Genomic DNA, 22,978 nt, shown 5'->3' with positions numbered 1-22,978 from the left:
AGGTTTAACTGTACTCCAAGTATTTACACACACAAATGTGGGGGAATGAAAATACTGACACCTGTCTGCGCTTACAGCTACTCCTCTCTACCTCAAGGCACAGGAGTGGTCTCAGTACAAGGTGGGAGAGAAAAATTGAACTCCCCCAGAACATGAGATGCAAACATGATGAAAAGGAGCCATTTGCAATTTTCCCATCATTCTTTCTACCACAAAGGAGAGAGGAAATACAAACAGATAGTATACTTGCAGTGGGCAGGTGTAGAGCTCTCAACCATTTCCTTTTGACAACACTTTTATATGCCTGGAGATAGACACCTGTGAATGTTCTGTAAGTGGAACTGGATGGATATACAGTTCTTTAAAATTGGATAATAGCAACTTACACATTAGCAGTAATAATTTAAATCTTAATGTTGGTTGTGAAGGCTGGGATTGCCTGTAGTTATAGTTCAGCACCCCAAGAAGTCAGGAGAGAGAGATCTGGTCTTGGGATACTGTGTACCTTTTCACTAGGAAAGAATCCATCCAGATTTCATGGAAAAGCTTTGTTCTTTTTCTTGAGATACATGAAGTAGACAAGGAAGAAAGAGTTGGGATATTCTTTCCTTCGCAGCAAAGGATTTATTTTTCTACTTTTTTAACATTAGAAATTTAGTCCTCCCATCTCACAGAAGGCCTTCAAGTCAGTGAAGAATTACAAAGACAATGGAATAATAAGCACCTATTGTGAACTGGGTCTGAGAAGATCTCTATGATTGACATACCATGAAAAACAAATGGGATGGCTATATGCTACTGGTTTTTCAGGCTTGGTCTGTATTGCTCCAAATTGTCTAGAAGGTGTGTGGATGTGCTGGTGTGCCTACCTGAATTATACCAGGAATCTCAAGTATTCCTTCCACAGAGCTTCAGCAGAAAAGCGAGCTTTTGTGGGGAAAATGCTTTACTGACATACCCTAAAAAAATCTTGTTGGTTAGCTTAGCAAAAGAAAGTTTCAAGGGAGGTACAACGGCTCTCTATAACTAGCTGGAACTAGAAGTAAATAAGAAAAAAGAAAAAAAGATAGTTTTGACCAATGCCAGTACAAGAATTAATCACCCTGCTCATAAGTAAGGTTACCTGACACATAAGATCTGGAACAGTCTGTCTTTTTGCAGTAGTGGAGATAAAAGAAGTCTATTTTTTTTTCTATGGTGAATATTTTGTAATAAGTGATGGTATTTGTATGGAAGATGTGATTGCATATGAGGAAAAGAAGATATGACTTGATGAACCAGGAGTTCCAGTCCTATTTCTTTCCTCTTCAGCTGAGAATGCTTAGTTAAGAAAGTATAAGATGTAAGCTATTAATTTTCAATGTGTATTATTCAGCAGAGAGAGAGAGTTTTTAATGGGCAGCGTGTTGTTCCTCTGATCTGAGCTGTAGTTCTAAAATGCACAAATTTTCCAGCAAGGCCAGAAAGCAGAGGTGATTGTTATATGCAAGCTTACAGGAAGGGGTTTTGGGGGGGTTGTTTTTTGGGAGGGGGGGTGTTGAGGGGACAAGTGAATTTACGTTCATTGAACTTTTTATGCAGAGGAAAAAAAAATTTTAAACCTAAAAGTAATTCTATTTTCAAAGAAAAGACACATTTGGTTATAGTTACACTTTAGGATTCTTTTCCCCTTCCTCCTTTTCCACAGTACAGATTGCAAATTCTTAGTTTTAAGTCCTAGGTATTTATCTCACAGGAAGTATTTAGAATGGCTTAACAAAATATTTATAATGTAGCAAGTGTCTGCTTGTATGTTTCTGTACTAGATAGTAAATTAAGGTACCAAACTGCTGCTAGCATTGACTTTGGTGCATTTAGCACCAAAAAAACCCACTGAAGGTGGAAGAGACCTGGTTGATTGTTAGAATACAAAACAATTTTAATTTCTCTCAGGCTTGTGATTTTAACAGCAGTTTTTAAAGGTAGTAGTATCTTCTCTTTTTTTCTTTCTTTTCTGTGCATTTGATACCAAGCACTCTACTAACCTAAAAGCTGTTAAAAAAAAAAAATCACTGAAGACTTGGAAAGGTAAATACCATTTTCTAGCACCAGCTGAGTATGTCCAAATGGATACTTAATGAAGAGAGAAAAATAAAGTATCAAAAAGCAAGACATTCAAGGGTGAAAGGGCTCTGTGAGCTTAGAATACTAATGTCTACAGTAATTATGAAACACTAAAAATTGTCCAAAAGAAAAACAATGACGTGCAGCAATTTTAGATAAGAATGACAAAAATAAAAGCAATCTTACTCATGAAGCTTTATTTAGATTTTTACCTAAAAGAGAAGGATTTGTTTGTCCAGGGAAGTACGTATTTCTGCTAGGTAGTTTCTTTTCAAATGTGTATATGTTACTGAAATTCCTTCCAGAAGTAGAGGAAATCTCTATAGAAATTTAGTGACTTTTAACAGTAATTGTTTATCCAAGTAGTTATCTGAAAAATATTTCTACTAGACACTGCAAAAATAATTTGGTTGCATTGAATGTGTAAAATTAAGAAGTTAATCCTCATGCCCAGTTAGAATAGTAGAAATAAAGAAGAAAAAAATAATGGAATAGAACAATAATTCCGTTTCATAGGAGGTAGTTATCTAAACTTATCCAATCAAAGATATATAGGAAGTATGTGATGTACAGTATAATAAAAACTACTTCTAAGTGCAGCACTTCTACCACAGGATTTGGGGTTTGGGGAATGCAGCACTTCTACCACAGGATAGGAAAAGTGCAGAAAACTGACAAACTAGTTTAGGCAGAACTATTTATTTTCAGATTTTATGTAATGGTAGTGTTATCTGAAAAGAACAGTGTACTCATGGCTTTAAATTACTGAAGATTCTGTAGCTGCAGTACGGTTACAGCAGCTGAAAATGCACTCAATTTCATTAATCGGTGTGATAAATGGTTGTTAGTAGAAATAGCAATGGAAAATGCTGCAAAACAAGAGAGTAACAAGGGCATGAAACCATTTTTTTGTCATCTGATATGTCTGATGTTACTTATCCTTCTGTCATGACATGCAGGAAAAATTAGCGCCTGCCAGATTACAGGAAATCAATATTATGAGCAGCTACAAGGAGCTATTGTGTTAGGGTTTTTTGGAAGTAACTTCATCATTTCCTTATAATTGGAGTGAGTCTAAACTTCTATATATGCTGATTTGATCTAAGTTAGTGGAATCCTCTGAGAAGAGTACAGGTGTTTTAGAAATTGTTGTGTTTATCTTGAGGTGACTATTCCATAAGCTGCAGCATTCTGAAAAAAATAAATACATTTTAAAACATATGCCATCATATTGATCAGTAGATACTCTTAGGAAGCACATTCAGTTTTGGTCATCTTTCATATACACTGTCCCTTTGGCAGTAACAATAGCATTATATGGAGACAAAATGTGTTTATTGACTGATTTGTTACAGAAATCTAGACAGTATGCTGGTGACCACTGTCACCTTTGCCATAACAGAGCCTGTTGTTAGCACCAGAAAATCTGTGCTGATATATAATAACATGACATATTTTAGGAGCAGAGTCTGCTTTTATTACAAGTCATTCAGGAAATCCAAGTGCTTATGCTGTAGTTGTAAAGAGAAACCAATTAAAGGCCAGAAGCACTGCTGACTTGTTTAAATTCATAATTTATTATAGACAGATCAGTAGCTCAAAGAACTAGTAAAATGAAGGCAGCAGTTGGAAATATGGGAAGACTCCATGTTTCCACAAGAATATGAAGTTGCTTTTACCTGGACCAGTTCTCTTGGCAAAAATAGCTAGGTGGTAAGAATAAGGCAATGATTCAGATGTTTGAGGCAATACAATATGTAATCCTAGCCACACAATCACTGAGTGGAATCCAGAGCCTTGAATTTTGTACCTAGGCTTATGTGGTGCAGGAGAGAAAATCTGGGCAATGATGCAAAAAAACAAGGGTATTTCTAATTCCCATTTAAAAATTAATTTTCTAGAAGCAGAAAATTTTCAGAGAGGATGGGTAAAGGAATAGATCAGCTTCTGTGAAAGGAACACATTAGTTTGTTCTTGCCTGAAGTGTGCAGGTAAAGACAACTGGGAGATTATATGACAAAGTTTTATGAAGTAATGAGTGATATGGCAAAAGATGGCATCTCTCCTGGGACAAGAACCAGGAAATACTGGCTGAGGTGAGTCAGTGGCAGGTTCAGAAAACACAAAAGGGTGCCAGCTGGGTGGTTAGACTATGGAACTCTTTGCTGCAGGTAGTTGCTTCTAAAAGGTAGAGTAGTTCAAAAACTGTACAAAAGTGGAATACAAATCCATTGAAAGATATCGAATGCAAAGGCAATACCTTTAACTAATGACCTTGAGATGCAGTAGTTTAAGAATTTGGGAGAAATTTGTATGGTGCTTCTCATTGCCTCCTTCTGGCCCTTCAGCATTTGCTGTTATCTGATCTCGGAGACAGCATGCTGGCCTTGATGTCCCAGTACATTTGTTCTTAGGAAAGATACAGAGTGGGAAAAGCTGAAATAGACCCCATTTCATTGAGTTAACTTTAAACATGTATTAAATTAAGACTTTGAACATGTATTTCAGCACCGCAATCCACTGAGCATTCTCTCCTGCAGACTTGTTTTGAGTTTTGGTTTCGTTTGGGAGGTTTTTTTCTTCTAAAAATGAGTGGAAGAAGAGTAAAGGATTAATGGTGGTCAACATAGGCACGGAGATGCCCTTTTCCTTTTCTCCTGAAGTTGTGCCACAGGGCATAATGGAATGTAAAAAGGAATAAAATAAACAGCTGGTTAGGGTGCTTAGTCGAGAGGAGCGAGTCCTGGGTCAGTTAACCAGCTGGCAGACAGAAAATAGCTATGACTGTATTTTCTGGAAATACAGGAAGAAAGATAAGATGCAGGGGATGTGGTTTAATTAGACCATAAACTTTAACTTATCTGGGAACTATCATCAATAGCTCATACAATGCAGGTCACCATTCCTTCCCTAATTGTTTCCACCTGATAGAGCCCGCCCTGACATCCACAGCTGGACCCCAGCTTGTTGCTGGGACAGCTCCTTTCCCCAGAGAGCTTAGAAACCAAGAGTATTTGCAGTGCCAGGCATAAGGTATACCCTCCCCAGGGGGTGTGCCTTTCCTTGCATTTTCTTATGATTCTGTTGTGAAGCCGGGGAATGTAAAAGGTGGTGACTTGTTTAGTTTGGACAAACCTCTTAATCTGTTTTTTGCCTTGAAAGAGTGGGCAACTCCTGTGGTTCTCAGAAGAGACACACAATTCCTTCAAAGCCCTTCTGAAAAAATCACTCGGGAGCTGGGTGACTGAACAGCTAGCTAATCTGGGCATGGGGCAAAGCACAGGCTGAGGGGAACTGAAGTTTTCTCCCTGGGTGTCCCGGGCCCTGGGGCCTGACCTGACCTGACCTGCATGAGACCAGCAACCTCATCCGTTCTCCCCTCACCTTCTTCTGCTTGTGTCCAGATGGTAGACAAGTTATTTGGAGTTAACAGATAATGACAACTCTGATGTAGTTCAGTTGTACTTATAAATAGTCCTTCAGTCACACGTGACTGGAGGAGATTCTGTCCCACTTGGGACAATTCTAGTAGCATTAAGGAATTGTTTCAAAAGCCATACAGGAATAAGACCATAATCACTTGAGATGCTGAAATGTTACTGCAAAATACTGTGGTTTCCAAAGCAAACAGAAAATTGCTTATTGGGTTTTTAGAAAGATTCCTTGCTCTCTTCCTTAAGAACAAATATTTGATTCATATATAGAAATTTTTCATCCATGTAATCTGACTCAATTATACAAATACAATAGCAATTAAACATTCTTATGTAAAATTTACTGTTATATTACATACATACCATAGATATTATCGTAATATTTTTATGCCCTTTTCTAATCTGTTTAGAAATATCACAGAGAAAAACTTCATTTTTCAGAAAGTACCTCCAAAAAGCCATGCTACTTATATCTGTTTACACTTTTTTGAAACTCAAAAACACCTCCTCTGAAATACAGTTCAACTTGATAAAGTCTGTGGGATAGCATTTGTAAAAAAAATTATTTAATGAAAATGCAGACTACTAAGCATGTCACTCACTGACACCAGCTGTTGAACAATTAGTTGAAAATTTGTGATGCTGATGACTTTTTTCATTTAAAGTGATAAAGTGAGTTGGATTAATATAGTATTCAAGTTTTCATTTTGTGAGTGCAACATAATAATTTGTATTTGAACAGTTTAAAAACAAAGTGTTTTGTGACAACTGGTGCAATCAGACAATATAATGTCAACATAGTAAATATTTCTACTCATTGATTATTCCATGGTTGGAACCATTAATACATGGTTGAGGAAATGCTGGAAAAATTTAGAACTTTTTTCCTTTTTCTTTTATTTTAATAAAGTATCGCCTTGTCTATTTATTGATTTTATGAATACTACATATGCTAGGTCTTAACAGAGGTCCTCTCCTAACTTTGTAAATAATTTATTTCATAATTACTCTTAAGTGTTTGTATTAATAAGGTAACTTCTGTCATTTATACTGTTTTAGCAAAGGTATAAATTTTCAAACTATCCATAAGAACTTTATGTGAACACTAGATGGCAGCAAATATTTAGAAGTTGCCTTTTTTTTTTTTTTTTTGTCTCTGCATATTATTCAGTGACTATTCATTAAAGTTGGGGAGGAAGGAAAGTGCAGTATTAGTTTTCAGTACCATATCTGAAACCCAACTGTATTTCATAATCACTTTTTCCGCCTCAGTTTTACTTTTAAATTATGAAAATAATTAATTTGTAAGTAATACAATCAGTATTTGAACAAATGAGGCAAAAAAATGTGGGTGGTTTTTTTTTCTTTTAATTGTCAGACTTCACTGTCCTCAGTAATGAGAATTTTACGTTTTCATGATTGTGAAAGTGGTTGTTTGCGGGAAAATGTTACTATTGGACTATGTTGTTATGCTATTTCAAGTTGTGTACTGAAAGATATTTGAATCGTGGAAAGAAACCAAATGCTGAAATTAACCTGGGTAGCAAATTGAGCAATACTGACCTGTGGGCTCTATTAGATGTTCTCCCTCTAGTAGTCTATGAAGAACTGAATGCTTTTGTAGCTACTTCAGTGCATTACGTAGCTATATACTTTGAAAAACAACACAATGGGGCTTCCCCTGACTTCCATATGCTATTGAAGAACAAAATATCACTTGAAAAATGTGTGAGACAAAGCTTGGGGTTACTCCATGCTATTAGTCATTGATATGAACAAGGTTTTGCTGGGTTTAAGTTATTTTAACTCAAAACAGATTTGTCTTGCATTATTAGTTTTGAATAGATATTTATGTTATTTCAAAAAGAATATTATATTATCATTAAGGTCTAGATGCTTGGGTCTGAACGTGCATATGAAATCACAGTTGTAGAAGGATTTATTAATTTTTGCCAAGTCATGTGGAACATTTATATGAAATCCAAACACCAATAAAAGAAAAATAGCTTTAAAAATGTAGTAATGGATCACAAAAATTCGGTAAGAGGGTCTTTTTCTTGTTTTAAACAATGAGTAACAACCAAATAACGTTTGTTCATGTGACATGCAGGAAATACCAAATCCTCCTGGTAAAATCAGGTTAACTGGAATTAAGCGGTAAAATGCTTCTCATGAATGTAACCAATACAAAAGAGAGCTGAAGTTATCAAGTGAAAATGTGTCTGTGTGTTAAATAATTTGGTGATAAAACTATTGAATTAGCAAAAAAAGTCACTAAGTAAAAAAAAACTGTTTAGGTATACCTGATTTAGCTTTGAAAAATAAATTAATAAATGTATATATATGTGCATATTACCTGCTCAATTTTGTTATGTTTTGCTGTAACAAAAATGTAACAGGTACCTGTATGTTTGACTTGCTATATATAAAAGGAGAAAACTTTGTAAAAACTGTATATAAGCAGATTGCCAAATATGAGGGCATGATGAGGAAAATCCTAAGGATTGTTGGTGTCATTTGGTTTAGGACTTGAACCAGAAAGTGCTTTTATATTGATATGAAAAATTAATCTTTTAAATGTGGAATAATTCTTTTTTAAAGGTACTCTTCTTTAAATTACCCTGAGCATATTCGCTAAAAAATTATTTTTTGTCTTTTTTTTTTTTTATAACAAGCTTGGTCAGTATAATCTTTTAACTGTAAAAATCATAAGTGGTATAGGAAGGATCATGTGGGTCACTGTATCTATAATACTATGTCACAGAACATACCATGTTATTAGATGTTCATAAGATGAAGATGTATAAATGGTACAAGTTATTGTCCTATGATTATTTTAAAATAATTTAAGTTGGAAACATACTGCCACTTTCTTTAATGTAGTGCTAATGCTCTGAATTCCATATGTTTTCAGCCAAATACTTATGTTCAGCTGTAACATATACATTTAATTTTGCCTCTTTTCCTATTTCCAGATTGCTCTTGGAACAGTAACTAATGTGGAAGAAGCAGTAAAGTGGATAAGTTACACTTATCTTTATGTACGGATGAGAGCAAATCCATTAGTATATGGCATCAGTCACAAAGCTTATCAGGTATAAAATGCATTTTAAAAAAATCTGTAACCTATTCTGGGTTTCTAATCCTTCCCTGATGTGAGGATAAATATTTGCTATTTCTACTTAACCTGACATCAGCAATTCTTTTAAAGTGCTTAGAAAAAGGAAGATATTTTCTGTAGTGGAGTATTTTTAACACTAAATTAAGAGGCCCCTTCTGTTGACATAAAAATACATTTTAACTGGCCAAGTTATGGTCCAAAGCACAACATTCATTCTTATCAGGCAGTTACTGTAACTTAGCCTATTGTCAGTGTTTCAGTTTTGTAGGCTAGATATAAATGATAAAATAAAGCATTCTTGAGTTGCTTGCTTTCCCCCCTGCCCCATCAGGTTTTGTTTTAGAATGTTTCATCTCATGACATCTTATAAATTATAAAATAACTTTTTTAATTGGTTTTTTTTCTTTCTTGTGATTTAGTAATTATAAGGTTTTTTTATTCATTTATTTTGAAATTTTTTTTATTTAGAAATGTTGCATGCAGTGATATAAATCAGAGCACAGTTACATAAGTGGGTTTTTTTCATTATGTGTAATTTTTAGGAAGTTCATTAGTTTACAGATTATCTAAATATTGTTACATTTTTCTGTATAGCTGTTCATAAGCATTTAAAGTTAACGTACTTGGTCACAGGTAATTGAGCCTAATGCAAGTGAAACTTTCACAAGTGTATGGTAACTGCAGTTTATTTCACATGTCCTGAATCTCTTTTGTGACTTCGTAATTTGTCATGATATTGTGAGCAGCAGTTGTTTTGGTCATTGTAACATGTAGAGATATATGTCAGGAGATATTTTTGGAGCAGCTTTTGTGCCTGATAGTGGAAGCTGCAATGGAAGTAGGTAGGCTATTGTTTCAGCAAGCTTCTGCAGACACCTTTAGACCTCTGGTCATCTCAAATCTGTTTTCTATAAAAAGCCTTACAGTACATTACCATATGTTGATATAAGACTATATAACACAAATCACAAAGTAATAGATGAATGAAAAGCAAAAATTGCTTTGCGAGTGAGAAGAATATTGTTGTCCCATTCCTATAAAATCCTTTTTTTTTCATCAGGTATTTTTGACGAGAGTTATTAACAAATTTTAGATTTAAAAAAATGCAACTGTGGTGGTAATAACTGGTGAAAAAAGTAATAAAACACTAACAGAAATATTTTTTATAAATTTAAAAATAATGAACAAGAGTTGCTCCCCCTCCCCTTGCTTTTGTGTTTTTATTCAGCTGCTGAGAAAGTGGAGATTGCCAGCGCTTGTCTTTTCATGCCACTAACCTCCTTTCTACCCCTCTGATTTGATGTGCTAATAATAGACATTCCTGGTTTTGTGTTAAGGCAGTGACAAATTATATCAATTTGAAGTGTTATCTATTCATGTAGGAGTAAAACCAATGCCAATCCCCTTATTTTCTAGATAAACCAGTTTTAAACTTCAAAGGTAATGTGTTATAGACGGTATACGGATGGTATAATGCCAGATGCGGGCATAACCACAGATTTGCTCACTTAGGCCATTCTATGCCTTCTGTTCTGGTTATAGGTATCTAATTTTCATAATTGGTATCTTATTGTTTCTTAGTAATGTTGCAGCATGCCAATTTCTATCTCTGTTTTGGCCGACAGTCAATGTTACCCATTCAGAATCCATATATCTGCATAACCATCGTGGGTCACACTTCCCAGCTGTTTGGTGTGGCTGAGAAGATGCAAACTTGTTTTCCCTCTGCTTTCCACAGGTGGTCACCACATCCAGTAATTACTTTAGGGTGCAAAAGTTCCAGCTTATTCACAGAAAAGGGGGGTGTTGTCCTGCACAGGGAGACCAGGGCAAGCATGCACCTGCCATGCACCAACATATTCTGCACCCCACGTGTTGTCTCCAGGCTACTGCTGTTCCCCACCTAGCCCATTTCTGGGCTACGCCCAGGAGTAGGCTACTCCAGGCCCACTGCTTTGATTTGTGACTTTTCAAGTTGTTTGCCAGAAGTGCCAATAATGCCTTTTACTGATTTGGGAAAAATGTCAAAATTTATGGTGAGCTGCAAGAAGAAACAAAGAGTGGAAGGAAAAAGTGGAGCGAATGTGAATGTCATATTAGTGAAGCCTGTAGTATGAATTACAGGCGTTTTCTCATCCTTTTAGGGTTCCAAAGGAAAGGTGGCTGGTTTTTTTTAAGGTAACCCCTTTGTTTTCTCCTCTTTTTGGTTCCACTTTGGTGTTCCCACAGTTAAGCAAAGCTTTTTATCCCCATAAGCTGTATGTTTATGTTTAGAACATCTGTAAAAGTTGGAGGAACTTGTCCCCAACACTCCTCTCAGTTAGCTAGAGAAAACAATATGAGTAATAATGTATTTTATCATGCATTCTTAAATTTCCATATGTATGCTCCAAACCTGCTCAGTTTCTTGCTGTTGACATGCCAAGGCTTGTTTTTAAGACTATGGCTTAAAGCTGTTCTAGGCTTGATCTTTTACTCTGTGGGATTTCTAATTATGCAAGTTCAACAAGAAGGGTGCTAACCATGGATTCTCTAGACTGGAATATTGTTTCACAGCCTTTTCAAGTTGGTGACCTTTCCTTTAAATTTAAAACATTCATATTTGTTAAAAATGTTAGTCTGCTGTTACAGGTTTAGCTTTTTCGTATGTAAGGCAAAAGATTGGCAGGTAGTTTGGACTGCCAAAAGAGTAGGGAAATGTTTTGATATTTTTTTAATTTTTTTCCCCCTCTTTAGTTTTAAGAAATGTTAAACATCTGGCATCCTGATCACTTTTTTTTTGACCACCTCTGCTCTGAAATCTGACCTCAATGCATGACTTACTATTGAGAAAAACACTCTAGACCTTTGCCATCTTAGCTTTTGACTTGAAACTAAGGCAAGCCATAACTAAGGAGAAACAGCTTCAGAGTAACGGGCAAAGACAGGGAATATTAGGAACTAGTCTTGCAGCTGCTTTTTGGAGATGGCTGTGTTCGTCTGCAGCTTCACTGAACATGAGATGAAGCACTTTGGCACAAAGATGAAACTGAATCCTGGCCCAGGGAAAACCAGAGTAAACCAAGGCATAGCAATTCTTAAAGCCTGCTTCTTTTTGCAGTCTTGGTCATGTATCTCTGGTGCAGATTTACCAAGAGTGCTGGTATGACTTACTCCGTAGGAAATCTGAACTACACAAGCCCTGAAATAAGAATGCTGCCTATGGACTAGGAACAGAGTTCCAGTCTTTTCAAATTTGGTGACTAATCATTGCTTGCGTAATTAGAGCCATATCTCAGGTATATCTCAGATATACCAGAGGGTTAACATGACTATGAATCCCTTTTCACCTATCCCTGTCAGTCTGGGTATCCCAGGTGCATGATGTGCAAACACAATTATACAGCAGTCCCACTCAGATGGGCGTTTTGCCTAGCCTTGTATGTACTAATGACATAACGTACATTATTACTTGGACAAAATGTCCAAGTTCCTGAATTTTGATATGAACAGAAGTGGTGTTGGACACAGCAAGCTCCTTGTGTGCTTTTAATGTGAATGTTTATACAGTACGTCTATAACTGAATAATTAGAATATCCCAGCTGACATACCTAAAGCTTTTAGGGATGTTAGAATTTTTTTGCTAGTAAACATTTCAGCCATCCAATTTGAAGCTTACTCTATTTGGGATACAATTAAAGCCATCCTCATGTCAGATACCCAGGTATATCTTCAGCCATTTTCATAAATAGAAGATACCATGAGATGGCATGTTTTTGTGAAGTGATACAGTAATGATAATTTCATGAAGAATATGTTATCATTAAAACTTCTTTCAAAAACTTCAATGTAAATTTATTTCATAATCATGCTATGATTTCATAATTCTACATTGTATTGATAGTCTCAAAGCATTGCAAAAGAAATATTATTCTGATTATTTTGTCTTATACACACAGTTTTGGGTCAATAATGTCAATGGAGCTGTTATTAGCGAGATCTCAGGAAAATCTTGACTTAATAACTGTACCTTCCTTTTATTTGATTTCTGGCTCTGTGTAACTGGGTTATCTCAATAAAATTATTTATTTAACACTTTTTTTTTCTTTTATACAAATAAATGTGTGTGTTTCATGTCTAGATGGATCCAGGTCTAGAAAAGCACAGAGAACAATTGGTAATTGAAGTCGGCAGAAAACTGGACAAAGCCCGCATGATTCGCTTTGAAGAACGAACTGGCTTTTTTTCTTCAACAGATTTAGGCAGAACTGCCAGCCACTACTATATTAAATACAATACTATAGAGGTAAAATATGATGTTCTATTTCTGGGGGTTTTTTCCTTCTTTTTGAACCTATACCTAAAATAGTTGTAAGATATTACAGAATATATAGCTGATTTGTTCAATATATTTTCAAATCATATTTACCGAAATGGGGAGAGAGGAAATAGAGAGGAAAAAGAAAGAAGCTAAGTATAAAGCAGTACTGAAAAATTAGACCTCGTGTGAAGTGAGTTTTGAAATTTCTATAGTCTTTGCCTTCTTTTAGGTCAATTAAAAGAAACATTTTGATATCAACAGTGTGTGCAACCACTGGTACATGATAGCACATTCAAGTATAGAGTCCGACAGCAGAAAAGTTTTTCTGCATGAAAATCCTATCAGGTTGCCAGCCTTAGACAACTTTTGGCACTGTAATCACATTGTGTTGTAAACATGTAAGGAAAATGCATTTGTACAAAACTTTGTAGTATTGGAAGCTTGATTTGATGTACAAGTTCATCTTAAAACCTTTCTTTTGTAGGAAATAAGTCTTTTTCTTGAATAAAAGCTGAAGACTCAGCATTAATGATTTTTAACTGTTTACTGTCAGTATGTATAATTAGTCTCACATATTTATTCACAAATATGTCCTAGACTTTTTTCAAAATGGCCATAGATTGCATGTCTCTCGATTTTTGGGGTGCCTAAGTTTCGAGGGACTGTTTTTCTGGAAGTGCTGAGAAGTCATTCTGGAAATTGTTCCTTTTTAAATTGCATCACTCTGGTCTTCCAATAACTAACTTACATTTTAACCTGATATGCCTTTTAAAATCTTGGTTAATGTTTCTTTCTTTTGTGCTATATTTTTATTTTCAGTGTTAAATCAATTCTTTTTTTTTTTAATAGACTTTCAATGAATTGTTTGATGCTCATAAAACAGAAGGCGATATTCTTGCAATAGTATCAAAAGCTGAAGAATTCGAACAGATAAAGGTAAAGTTGTATCCTTTCAAACAAAGAATATGTCTTAGAACTAGACACTTTTGTAGTACTCACTCCATAAACAGTAAGTGTCTATAGACCCAAGTTTTGTTAAATATTAAGCACCATTACAAAATGTTTTCTAAGTAGGCATAATTGCCAAGAGCTGTATATGCTCTCACTCAAATTTATATGTAGTTCAGCTTGAACTATAATGCACATTTAATAACTAGCTATGGATCTTTGAGAATTCCTTTTAAATGCTTTTAAGAACTTTTCAGCTTCTCAATTATTAACAGGTGAAGATAAGCGTCCATTGGAATGGTGCACCCAGGGATGATATAGTTTTTCTGTTTGAAGTTTAAACCATTATTAGATGTCTCCCTGAACAATTGCTTTATCAGAAATGAGGCAAGACTCACTGAAGTTAACTCTGTGATATACTTCATGCAGGGAACAGTATTAGATTAGCAGAATGGTATATTCTGATAAATTATTTTCAAATTTGAAATCTAGAAAGTTGTTGTAACAGACGTTGTTGTGCAGGCTAAAAGATTACTGTACTATCATACTCAGTTCAATTTCAACCTCCTGTTTTTGCCTCCTGTGTGGGTAGGACACAAGACAATACATTGCAAGCCGGCATGAGCTTGTTTGCCCATGCTTCCTTCTCACAGAGGTGCGAGCCAGACTCCACAGGGTTTATTAGCTTGGGCTCATTGCCATTTTACCACAATTATACAACTTTCAGATCAGAATTGGCTCTCATTCACCTGGCTTTGCGAACTGGCAGTGTGAATCCCTCACCATCTACATATTTACATATTTGCACACATTGTCTGAGTATTACCATCTCTTTATCTAATGGAGAAATTCTATTTTGCTGTAATCTCTTCTATTATAGAAGATAATAAGCAGTGAGGTTTCACAGTGATACATGCAACATTTTCCAAGCTAGAAGGGGGTTTTTATGACAGTGATACTGCTTTGCTAGGTCTAAATTTAGCGTAATTGAATATTTAAAAGTAAAGCATATGGAAAATATGATGTGGTGTGTTTCTATATTTGTAATAAAGTTAGTAGTGATGCTTCTTGACTAAAGCATAGTTTTTCTAGTTTGCTTTCGAGTTTGCTGTGGCATCAGTGCACAATCATTTCCAGTTTTTTGTGATGCATTTGCTGTGCAGCTCTGAATGTTAAAACTAGTAACTGATTTTCACAAGAATAACTCAGGATTTACCCCTCTGCGTGATACAAATTATGACTTTTGTTAATCTGAATCATGTCTCCATCATGCCTTTAAAAAAATCTGTATTTTGAGATAGGTAAGTCACCAGTAGCTGAAATGCAGATCTGGATTTGACCTGTGCTGTGCTATGTGAGAGCAGAAAAAATTATCAAAAATGCTGTTGTAAGCAGAGCATAATGTTCCCCTGACACTGGAGTCATTTGTGATGGTTGTGTCCTTCATCTTTTTCTTTCCTGTAAGGCCAGCGGCTGGATAGTTGGAGATTTAAACCCAATTGTCTTAGGGTCTTTTGTATGTCAGGTAGTCAGGTCCAAATGAAAATTACTTCCAGCTGGTTCCCTGCAGGGACCAAACATTTACCCTCTTTAAATAAGTTTTACACTAACAGACTATCAGTAAATCAAAGAATATGTAGATTTATGCTGGTTTTGCCATGTAAGGGTCATCAGTTAGAAAGTGAAATGTTATGCATTATTCAAACCATAGATATTAATATTTCTTTACTCATATTAAGACTTAATCTTATTAACAGTGAAAATTTTAATATCATGAATCATAGTACTTCACAGTTTTGAGTTAAAAATGTATTATGCCACATGCAAACTATGTAACTATAATGAGTACATTTAATGTTAATTCAAGATTGCCCTAATCCAGATGGACAGAGGTTTTACTCTGGTCAAATAAAAAATGAAATCTCATCAGATGAAGGATGGTAGGGTCAGAAGATTCAATTTTTGTGGCATATCAAATTTTTGTATGTCAATGGCAACCTTAATAGATGGTGATGAATAATAAAATGTAATTGTGTCACTATTAAGATAGTTTCAATTATGTTCTATTAGCTACATTGTGGAAGATGTGGGTTTGCTGCTTTTTTCTTCTTTTTTTTTTTCCTTAAAGCTAGAGACTCCATTTAAAAATAATGTAACTACGTTATAAGGAAAATTTGATTTCAGTGTAAAAATTTTTATCAAATTGCTCCAGCCTCTTCATAATGTGTAATTGTGTTTTAGGTAAGAGAAGAAGAAATAGAAGAGCTGGATACCTTACTGAATGATTTCTGTGAACTTCCTGCTCCAGGAGGTGTGGAAAACAATTATGGAAAAATTAATATCCTCCTTCAAACATATATTAGCAGAGGGGAGATGGACAGCTTCTCTCTTATTTCAGATTCTGCATATGTTGCACAGGTAAAAATAGTATTTTTTACATATCTGTTTCTGTCTTCTGCTGTTTTCATTCTCCCAAATGTTTACAATTATGTGAGCGGGCCTTGATCTGCAACTTTTTTGTACGTTTTTATGGAAATTGATTTGAAAATCAGAGCCTTGTATGTGTGCGCATGTGTGGTATAATATTTAAGTAGAAAAGATTTGTAAAGCCTACCTTGGGAGACAATTGCATTTTTTGTTAATTATGAATGTCCTTTTTGGTCATATTACCCCTGTGGTCTTGTTATATTTAGTAGTTCTAACTGTGACTGCACAGAAATTTTAACTTACTGGGTTTTCTTCTAAATCTGGAAAACTGTTGCAATCTGTTTTTATGTTTTGTGTACTTCTATATTTCGTTCTGCAAAACATAATTTGTATTTTATTTGTATAACTCGGTTTATACAAGAAAAATGTGCTATTACAATTTTATTGCTAGATGTAATCATGCAGGTTTACATATCAGTCTATGTATTTGTTTCTTAGCTTGATTTGACACCTGAATGGTTGATAGTTATACAGCATGTTTAGTTACTACACAGAATAATAAGAGAACTGCAAGTCTGTGACACAGAACTGCTTGCTTACACAACTAGAGCCCATCTTAGAAAGAAAGGGGTGTTGCTTGAAAGTTTAGAATTCTGGATCCCAAAAACTCAAAGTGACAAAATGCTCGTAGACAATCCCAGATGTGCAAAAGAACGAATGTATAAAATAGATTATAAAGTTTTACCTTTTAGACCATCCTATGTCTCTCTTTTTTCTTTTTTTTTCTAGCAGTCAGCAACATGTTGCATCAAATCATTTTTGTCTTATCCTTACAAAACCGTTTTGCAAAGAATTGATTGTAAAATTGCATTTAGTTGGTGCTAAAGATGAGAGTTAAATATTCAAAAGTATACATGTTCTTCAGCAAGATTTTCATACTAACGTTACCTTCTTCACAAGTGTTTACATTTCATAGCACATATGGGTATAAATGAGAAAATTCTGAAATCATTATGCACATCATAAAAATTGTGGTACTTGCACAGCAAGATCATTTTCAGTATGATTCTTTTAATCTTTGCTTTCAAGACAATTGCTTTTATTTGTCTGTCTCAATTATAGCATTTTTAGTGAGGCAACATGGTAGTCTTCTCAGATCTTCATAAATTGTACATGTGGAACCAGTGCTACAAATTATGAATTTTTTTAATCGGATAGTGACTATTAAGAAAATAATTCATCCTTTCTAAGTAAAAGGAATGTGTTTTTTTAGTAACATATGCTTCCTATCACGACCAAATAATTTTCTATTTTTTTATTCCTGTTGGCATTGCAGAGCCAGTAGAGAATGATTGCATTCTATTCAATGAATCAAGAACAGAATTGCTAATCCAGGCACAGTACTGGTAGGCCCCAAAAAATAAAAAAAATAAAAAAAAAAAAACAAACCCACAACTTCATAATACAGCTTAATAAGTTTACAAAAGGAATATCATAACTTACATTTTCAGGATTGGACTGACTTCATTCAAGCTTATGTTAATAATTAATTTTAAAAGTCCAGAGCAGAATTATACAGTTTGGTTATACAATAGTCTCAGAAGATAGTAACATGTTAAAAAAAAGTCACTACTGTTAAACTTCTGTGCGAATGTTGTGAAATTCAGTGTGAAATGGGATGCTATTATAGAAGCACAACTGAAGTGAAAAATTAAAACTTAAATTTCCATATAAACTGAGTTTGCAGGTGTATATTATATGGGGAGAGAAGGAGGAAGATATTAAGTACAGTAAGTGAATTTGTTTCAGAAGTGATTAAGACGCAGTAAATTTAGAACTCCCTAATGTTAGCATAACCATGATCAAAATTCTATGGCAGACTTGTCACCACAATTTTAATTAATTGCACATGTTTCTTTTCATAATTTCTATAGGCAGTCATGAGGTAGTTCTGTCACTAGACAGGGATGGAAAAAACAGTTTTCAAGAATGTTTGAAACAAGTATGAGAAGAAAAATCTATTGTTATGGTTTGTCAAAGATGAGTCTATGGGATCCTTTTCATTTTACAAAGAATACTTGAGAGAATTACAACATTTTTGCTTTTTTTTTCACTCTCCAGAATGCAGCTCGTATTGTTCGAGCTCTTTTTGAGATTGCCCTTAGGAAACGTTGGCCTGCAATGACATATCGACTACTGAATCTCAGCAAAGTCATTGACAAGCGGCTGTGGGGCTGGGTTAGCCCTTTGAGACAGTTCTCAGTGTTACCACCATCAGTCCTCTCAAAGTTGGAAGAGAAGAATCTCACTATAGACAAGATGAAGGACATGAGAAAAGATGAAATAGGTGAGAAATCAGCAGTGCTGATCTGCTTAAACTTTTAGTAATCAAGGTGCAAGTTAGAACTAGATCTAAGCTATTCATTAATATACCCACTCTGTTCTGGAAACCATGGAGACACATTAATATGGTATTATGGTCTGTCCAATAAAGAAGGTTTATTCAGTCTCTGCGGCTTGTAATATGGCACAGCTTTGAGGGTAAGGCTAGCCCATGTCCTGCCAACCCCAGAACACATGTGCAATGGAGATGTATGTTTATATGTATTTACATATATGTGTATATATACATATTTATGTTGACCTGTGCCTCCCTTCTTGCTCACATTACATAATACACTACTATAAAAGGCATCTGTTTATTTTTGCCAGTTGGCAAAATAGGGCCTTTTGTTTTTTTATTTATTGAAATACTGTTAACGTGAAAAAGAATAAAAGCAGATTATTATGTCCTGGTATACTATCAGTAAATGGCCTGCTTCTGAAACACTGCATTAATTTTCATTGAACATGGAGAATTCATTGTCACTGGTGTCATTGCAGCAAAACCTTAATGGAATTTTTTAAAGAATTTGACACTTAGATAATGAGAAAATCCACAAGCCTACTGATAGACATAATGACAATTTCTAGTATGTGTGTATAAACTGTTGTGCAAAAACTGTCCACCAGCTGGTTGAATTTGAAAAAAAAAAATTGCTTATAGGGTATTTCTTTTTCCTATCTAAGTGTATTTTTTCTTATTTGGGCTTTCTTTGCACCTGTTATTGCCAAGTTGTTGAGAAACAAAGTGCCATTTTTTAAAAAATCTTATTTTACAGTAAAAATACAATTCATAGTCACTGCTTTTTAATAGTTATGGCCTCTGAATTGGTATTTCTCTCATTTGACAAGAGAACTACATTCCTAACTTAGGAAGCTTTGTTACATGCCTAATTTAGGTTGGAAAAAGTTGAATAAATATGTAAAAGTTTGCAGAATTAGAGGCTATATTTTTATTTAATAAGTTAAGCCAAAGGACTATAAGAAAATTTTACAAGCTTGTTTTAACTGTGCTTTATAATATATAGTAATTTTAAATGCATTAAAAATACAACATTTTATTTGAAGTGCTAGCATTATCATGCTTTTCTATTCAGAAGTGTTATAGCACTTTTTTATTCAGATTTGTTAATTTGTTGTTTATTTGTGCAGTCTTTTTAATACTTAATATTCTTTTCCATTAATTGTATTAATGCTTTTTTCTTCTTTTGTTGTTTTATGCTTCTTTTTTGCCATACCTGCCCTTGGAGAAGCAAGAAATTTTGTATTAAAATACAAAACCAGTTTTCCTTCCTTCAACGTAGTGGATCTAGTATTGACAAGATGGAAATGTATCAATATGTACCTGTAAAATGTCTAGTTTTGTTTTATATTAACTTAGTTTGAAAGTAGATGAGACTCGGGGTTTGACTGTGAAAATAGGTCATTGTTGACTATATGTAATGATACTTCGTGTCCTTCAGCCTTATACACATCAAAGCAAGTTGATCTGTGCATCTCTGTGAAGTACTGTTCCTTGGCATACTTCCTCCTGTCTAGCCTCTCCTTCTGACACCAAGGGTGTGAAGGAAGTGCTTGCCTGGCAGCCACCTTATTTTTCTTTGAATTCAAAGCCATGTTTAAATGAGAAAAGGCAGAGCTTCCAGCTGCTGCCTTGTTCTCCAGCTCCATAGGACTAGTTTCGCTCTTAGCATTTCTTCCTTTTTAAGTGTTATTGTGACCTTGGAGATAGAATAAAAGAAGACAGGAGCTAGCTGGCTAACTCCGTCCATGGCCTAGGGAGAGATTAAAGCATCAGGTGGATGCCAGCTCTCCCAGTGAATGAAGAGTGTGCTGTGTGCACAGATCCTGGATTCCAGCGTACCACAAATAGGTGAACACCAATCTATGCGCTATAGCAATGTAACCGTGGAGTTTCCAGAAAGCCAAGAAATCACTGTATTATCTGAGATAAACAGTCCTCTGTTTTTTCAGAATACAGATGATGATCTTGTGGAATAAGCAAAATTCATTCTTCTTTTGTTAAAACTTACCTATTTTCTTGAATAGTCAGCTTTTATTCAGAAGGTTTTAGTATTTCTTAAATGCCATTGATAGTTTCTCATAATGAATGAATAACTATCTAAAAAAAATGACGGGTGGAGGGGAGAGAGAGTTTTACAATATTTTATAGAAGCTGGGAGACGAGCCTTATTTTCCCCTAGCAGATAAGTGCACAAAACCTCACTGCTGTCCTGTACAAACACAGAAATTCACCTCACACATCATGATACAGAAAGTGATTTTTGGCGTGGAAAAGTGTACTTGCCTACATAAGTTTATTGAGTCGTATCTTTGAATATTTGGCACCCACCTTTATTTAACACGATAAGTTTTACCTCTAATTGCAAAAGCTAGTCACTGTGCAAGTATGCTGTAATACTGCATATATCACCGAGTTGTACCAATATAATTGTTTTGGTTTTTAATAATCCACTTGCTGGAGGTGCACTTACTTTACCAACTGCAAATTAAACTGATTAAATATGTCTTAAAACTTTTGCACTAGGTATTTGCTTCTTGAGCAAGATCACCATTCATTACTTCAGAGTATAAACACCTGTGTGAGGCAAAATCTGCCAGCTTGTTAAATAAGAAAAATGAAAGAGGGAAAGTCAGTATCAATATAAAAAAATCAGCGACTGCAAAATGTTATGCTCCTAAATTTTGTGCAATAGCAAGAAAAAGTTGGTATCACCTCTACACTTTGCACATAATGCAAATAATAGGATTTCTTCTCTTTTTTTTTTCTTTTTTTTTTTTTAATGGAAAAGTGTGCACAGGATCCATATAACGATACCAGAAAATATCAGTAGCCATTCATAAGGTAGCTTTTAACAGTGAGTACTTATGACCATTACAATTAAGATCTAAAATATGCTCCACACAATTATATAAGCAGTTTCAGTGAAAATGTAATAAATCAACCTTCTTTCCTTAAATAAGCTAGAAGTTGCAATGTTTTTCAGGAGAAAAAGAAATCACTGCTGCATACTTTGTTTTATATTTAAATGAAGAGCAAGGGAACAGAGATTTCAGCTGTAAAATGCAAGTAGAAAAATATTTTTTAACGAATATAATCACTTTATTGCCTTAGTTACCATGGCTGTGATTAGAAAATAAAAAACATTGCAACATTTATTTTCTCCTTTGTCTCAGCTACATGGTGGTGTATTCTGAGCTACTGTGAGATGTTTACTAGTTACATGCATTTTTAAGCTATTAACTACCTTTATTCAGTTTTATGAAAAGCATTCTGTCTGCTTTGAATCACTACACAGGAATTGTAGAAGTTCGAATGTGTGCCCTTCATTAAGTAAAAAGTCAGTATTCATGCTTTAAAAAAGAACTATATGGCTTGGTAAGAGCCTGGTCAAAAAGTCAGGAAAGGGAACTAACTTGACATGTTTTCAGTGTGAATTCTTAATAGTTATTTTAACCCCTTAGTCATAGCCAACAAGGGGGTTAATACTGATTTTTCTAGGCTCATAATTGCTAATTCAAGTTAAGTATTACAAAATATTCAGACATGCCAGGTCAAGAGAGTCAGACATTTACACACCCAAGAGCAAAACAAGCAAGCAGTAATACTTCTCTCTAAAAGCCTATTTGAAAGTCGGACTTGTATTATTTTTCCTGGAAATGCAAATTTGTTACACCTAGTGTTTTCTTGGCAGGTCATATGCTGCATCATGTGAAGATTGGGTTAAAGGTAAAACAGTGTGTCCATCAAATCCCCTCCATCATAATGGAAGCAACGATTCAGCCAATTACCCGCACGGTGCTCCGAGTTCGGCTGAACATCACTCCTGACTTCACATGGAATGATCAGGTAAAAAAAATATGGTGGAGGAAGGACGGGAAGCATTAATTTAGCTTCAGTAAAGGAGATGATCACAGGGGGTCCACAGGTGTTGGATAAGAAAAAAAAATATTTATTTTAGCTAAAAAGCAAATTTGATAATAGGAATGGAGTGACCTTTAAGACTTTTGTAGGAGAAGGCACCCAAAGATCACCTTTTTGTTTCTGTTAATTGTTCCAGGATGACACTGTTTATAACATGTTGAAGCAAATGCTTATACTGAATGTTAATGGTAGTCACACAGATTTGAGTTATATGCCCACAAAGGAGAAGCAAGAAAAAGGGAGGCACGGATAGCTCTGTGAACTATAAATGAATGTCAAACACAGAAAATAAAGCCTTGAAATACAGTTCATGTAT

The 22,978-nt window shown here is 34.9% G+C and overlaps 1 protein-coding gene across 1 annotated transcript in view; it reads left to right on the top strand.

Moving 5' to 3' along the window:
• ASCC3 (activating signal cointegrator 1 complex subunit 3) overlaps window positions 1-22,978 on the top strand; it is a 283,091-nt gene that overhangs the window by 180,025 nt on the left and 80,088 nt on the right. Inside the window, exons 17-22 of the mRNA XM_069804940.1 lie at window positions 8,513-8,632; window positions 12,780-12,944; window positions 13,809-13,895; window positions 16,149-16,325; window positions 18,456-18,681; window positions 22,433-22,587. Coding sequence (XP_069661041.1) covers window positions 8,513-8,632; window positions 12,780-12,944; window positions 13,809-13,895; window positions 16,149-16,325; window positions 18,456-18,681; window positions 22,433-22,587 — 930 coding nt within the window. The remainder of the gene's footprint in view (window positions 1-8,512; window positions 8,633-12,779; window positions 12,945-13,808; window positions 13,896-16,148; window positions 16,326-18,455; window positions 18,682-22,432; window positions 22,588-22,978) is intronic.

Source organism: Haliaeetus albicilla, chromosome 17 (genome assembly GCF_947461875.1).
Source record: "Haliaeetus albicilla chromosome 17, bHalAlb1.1, whole genome shotgun sequence".
Taxonomy (NCBI): Eukaryota; Metazoa; Chordata; class Aves; order Accipitriformes; family Accipitridae; genus Haliaeetus; species Haliaeetus albicilla.
This window is presented reverse-complemented; position numbering and strand designations above follow the sequence as displayed.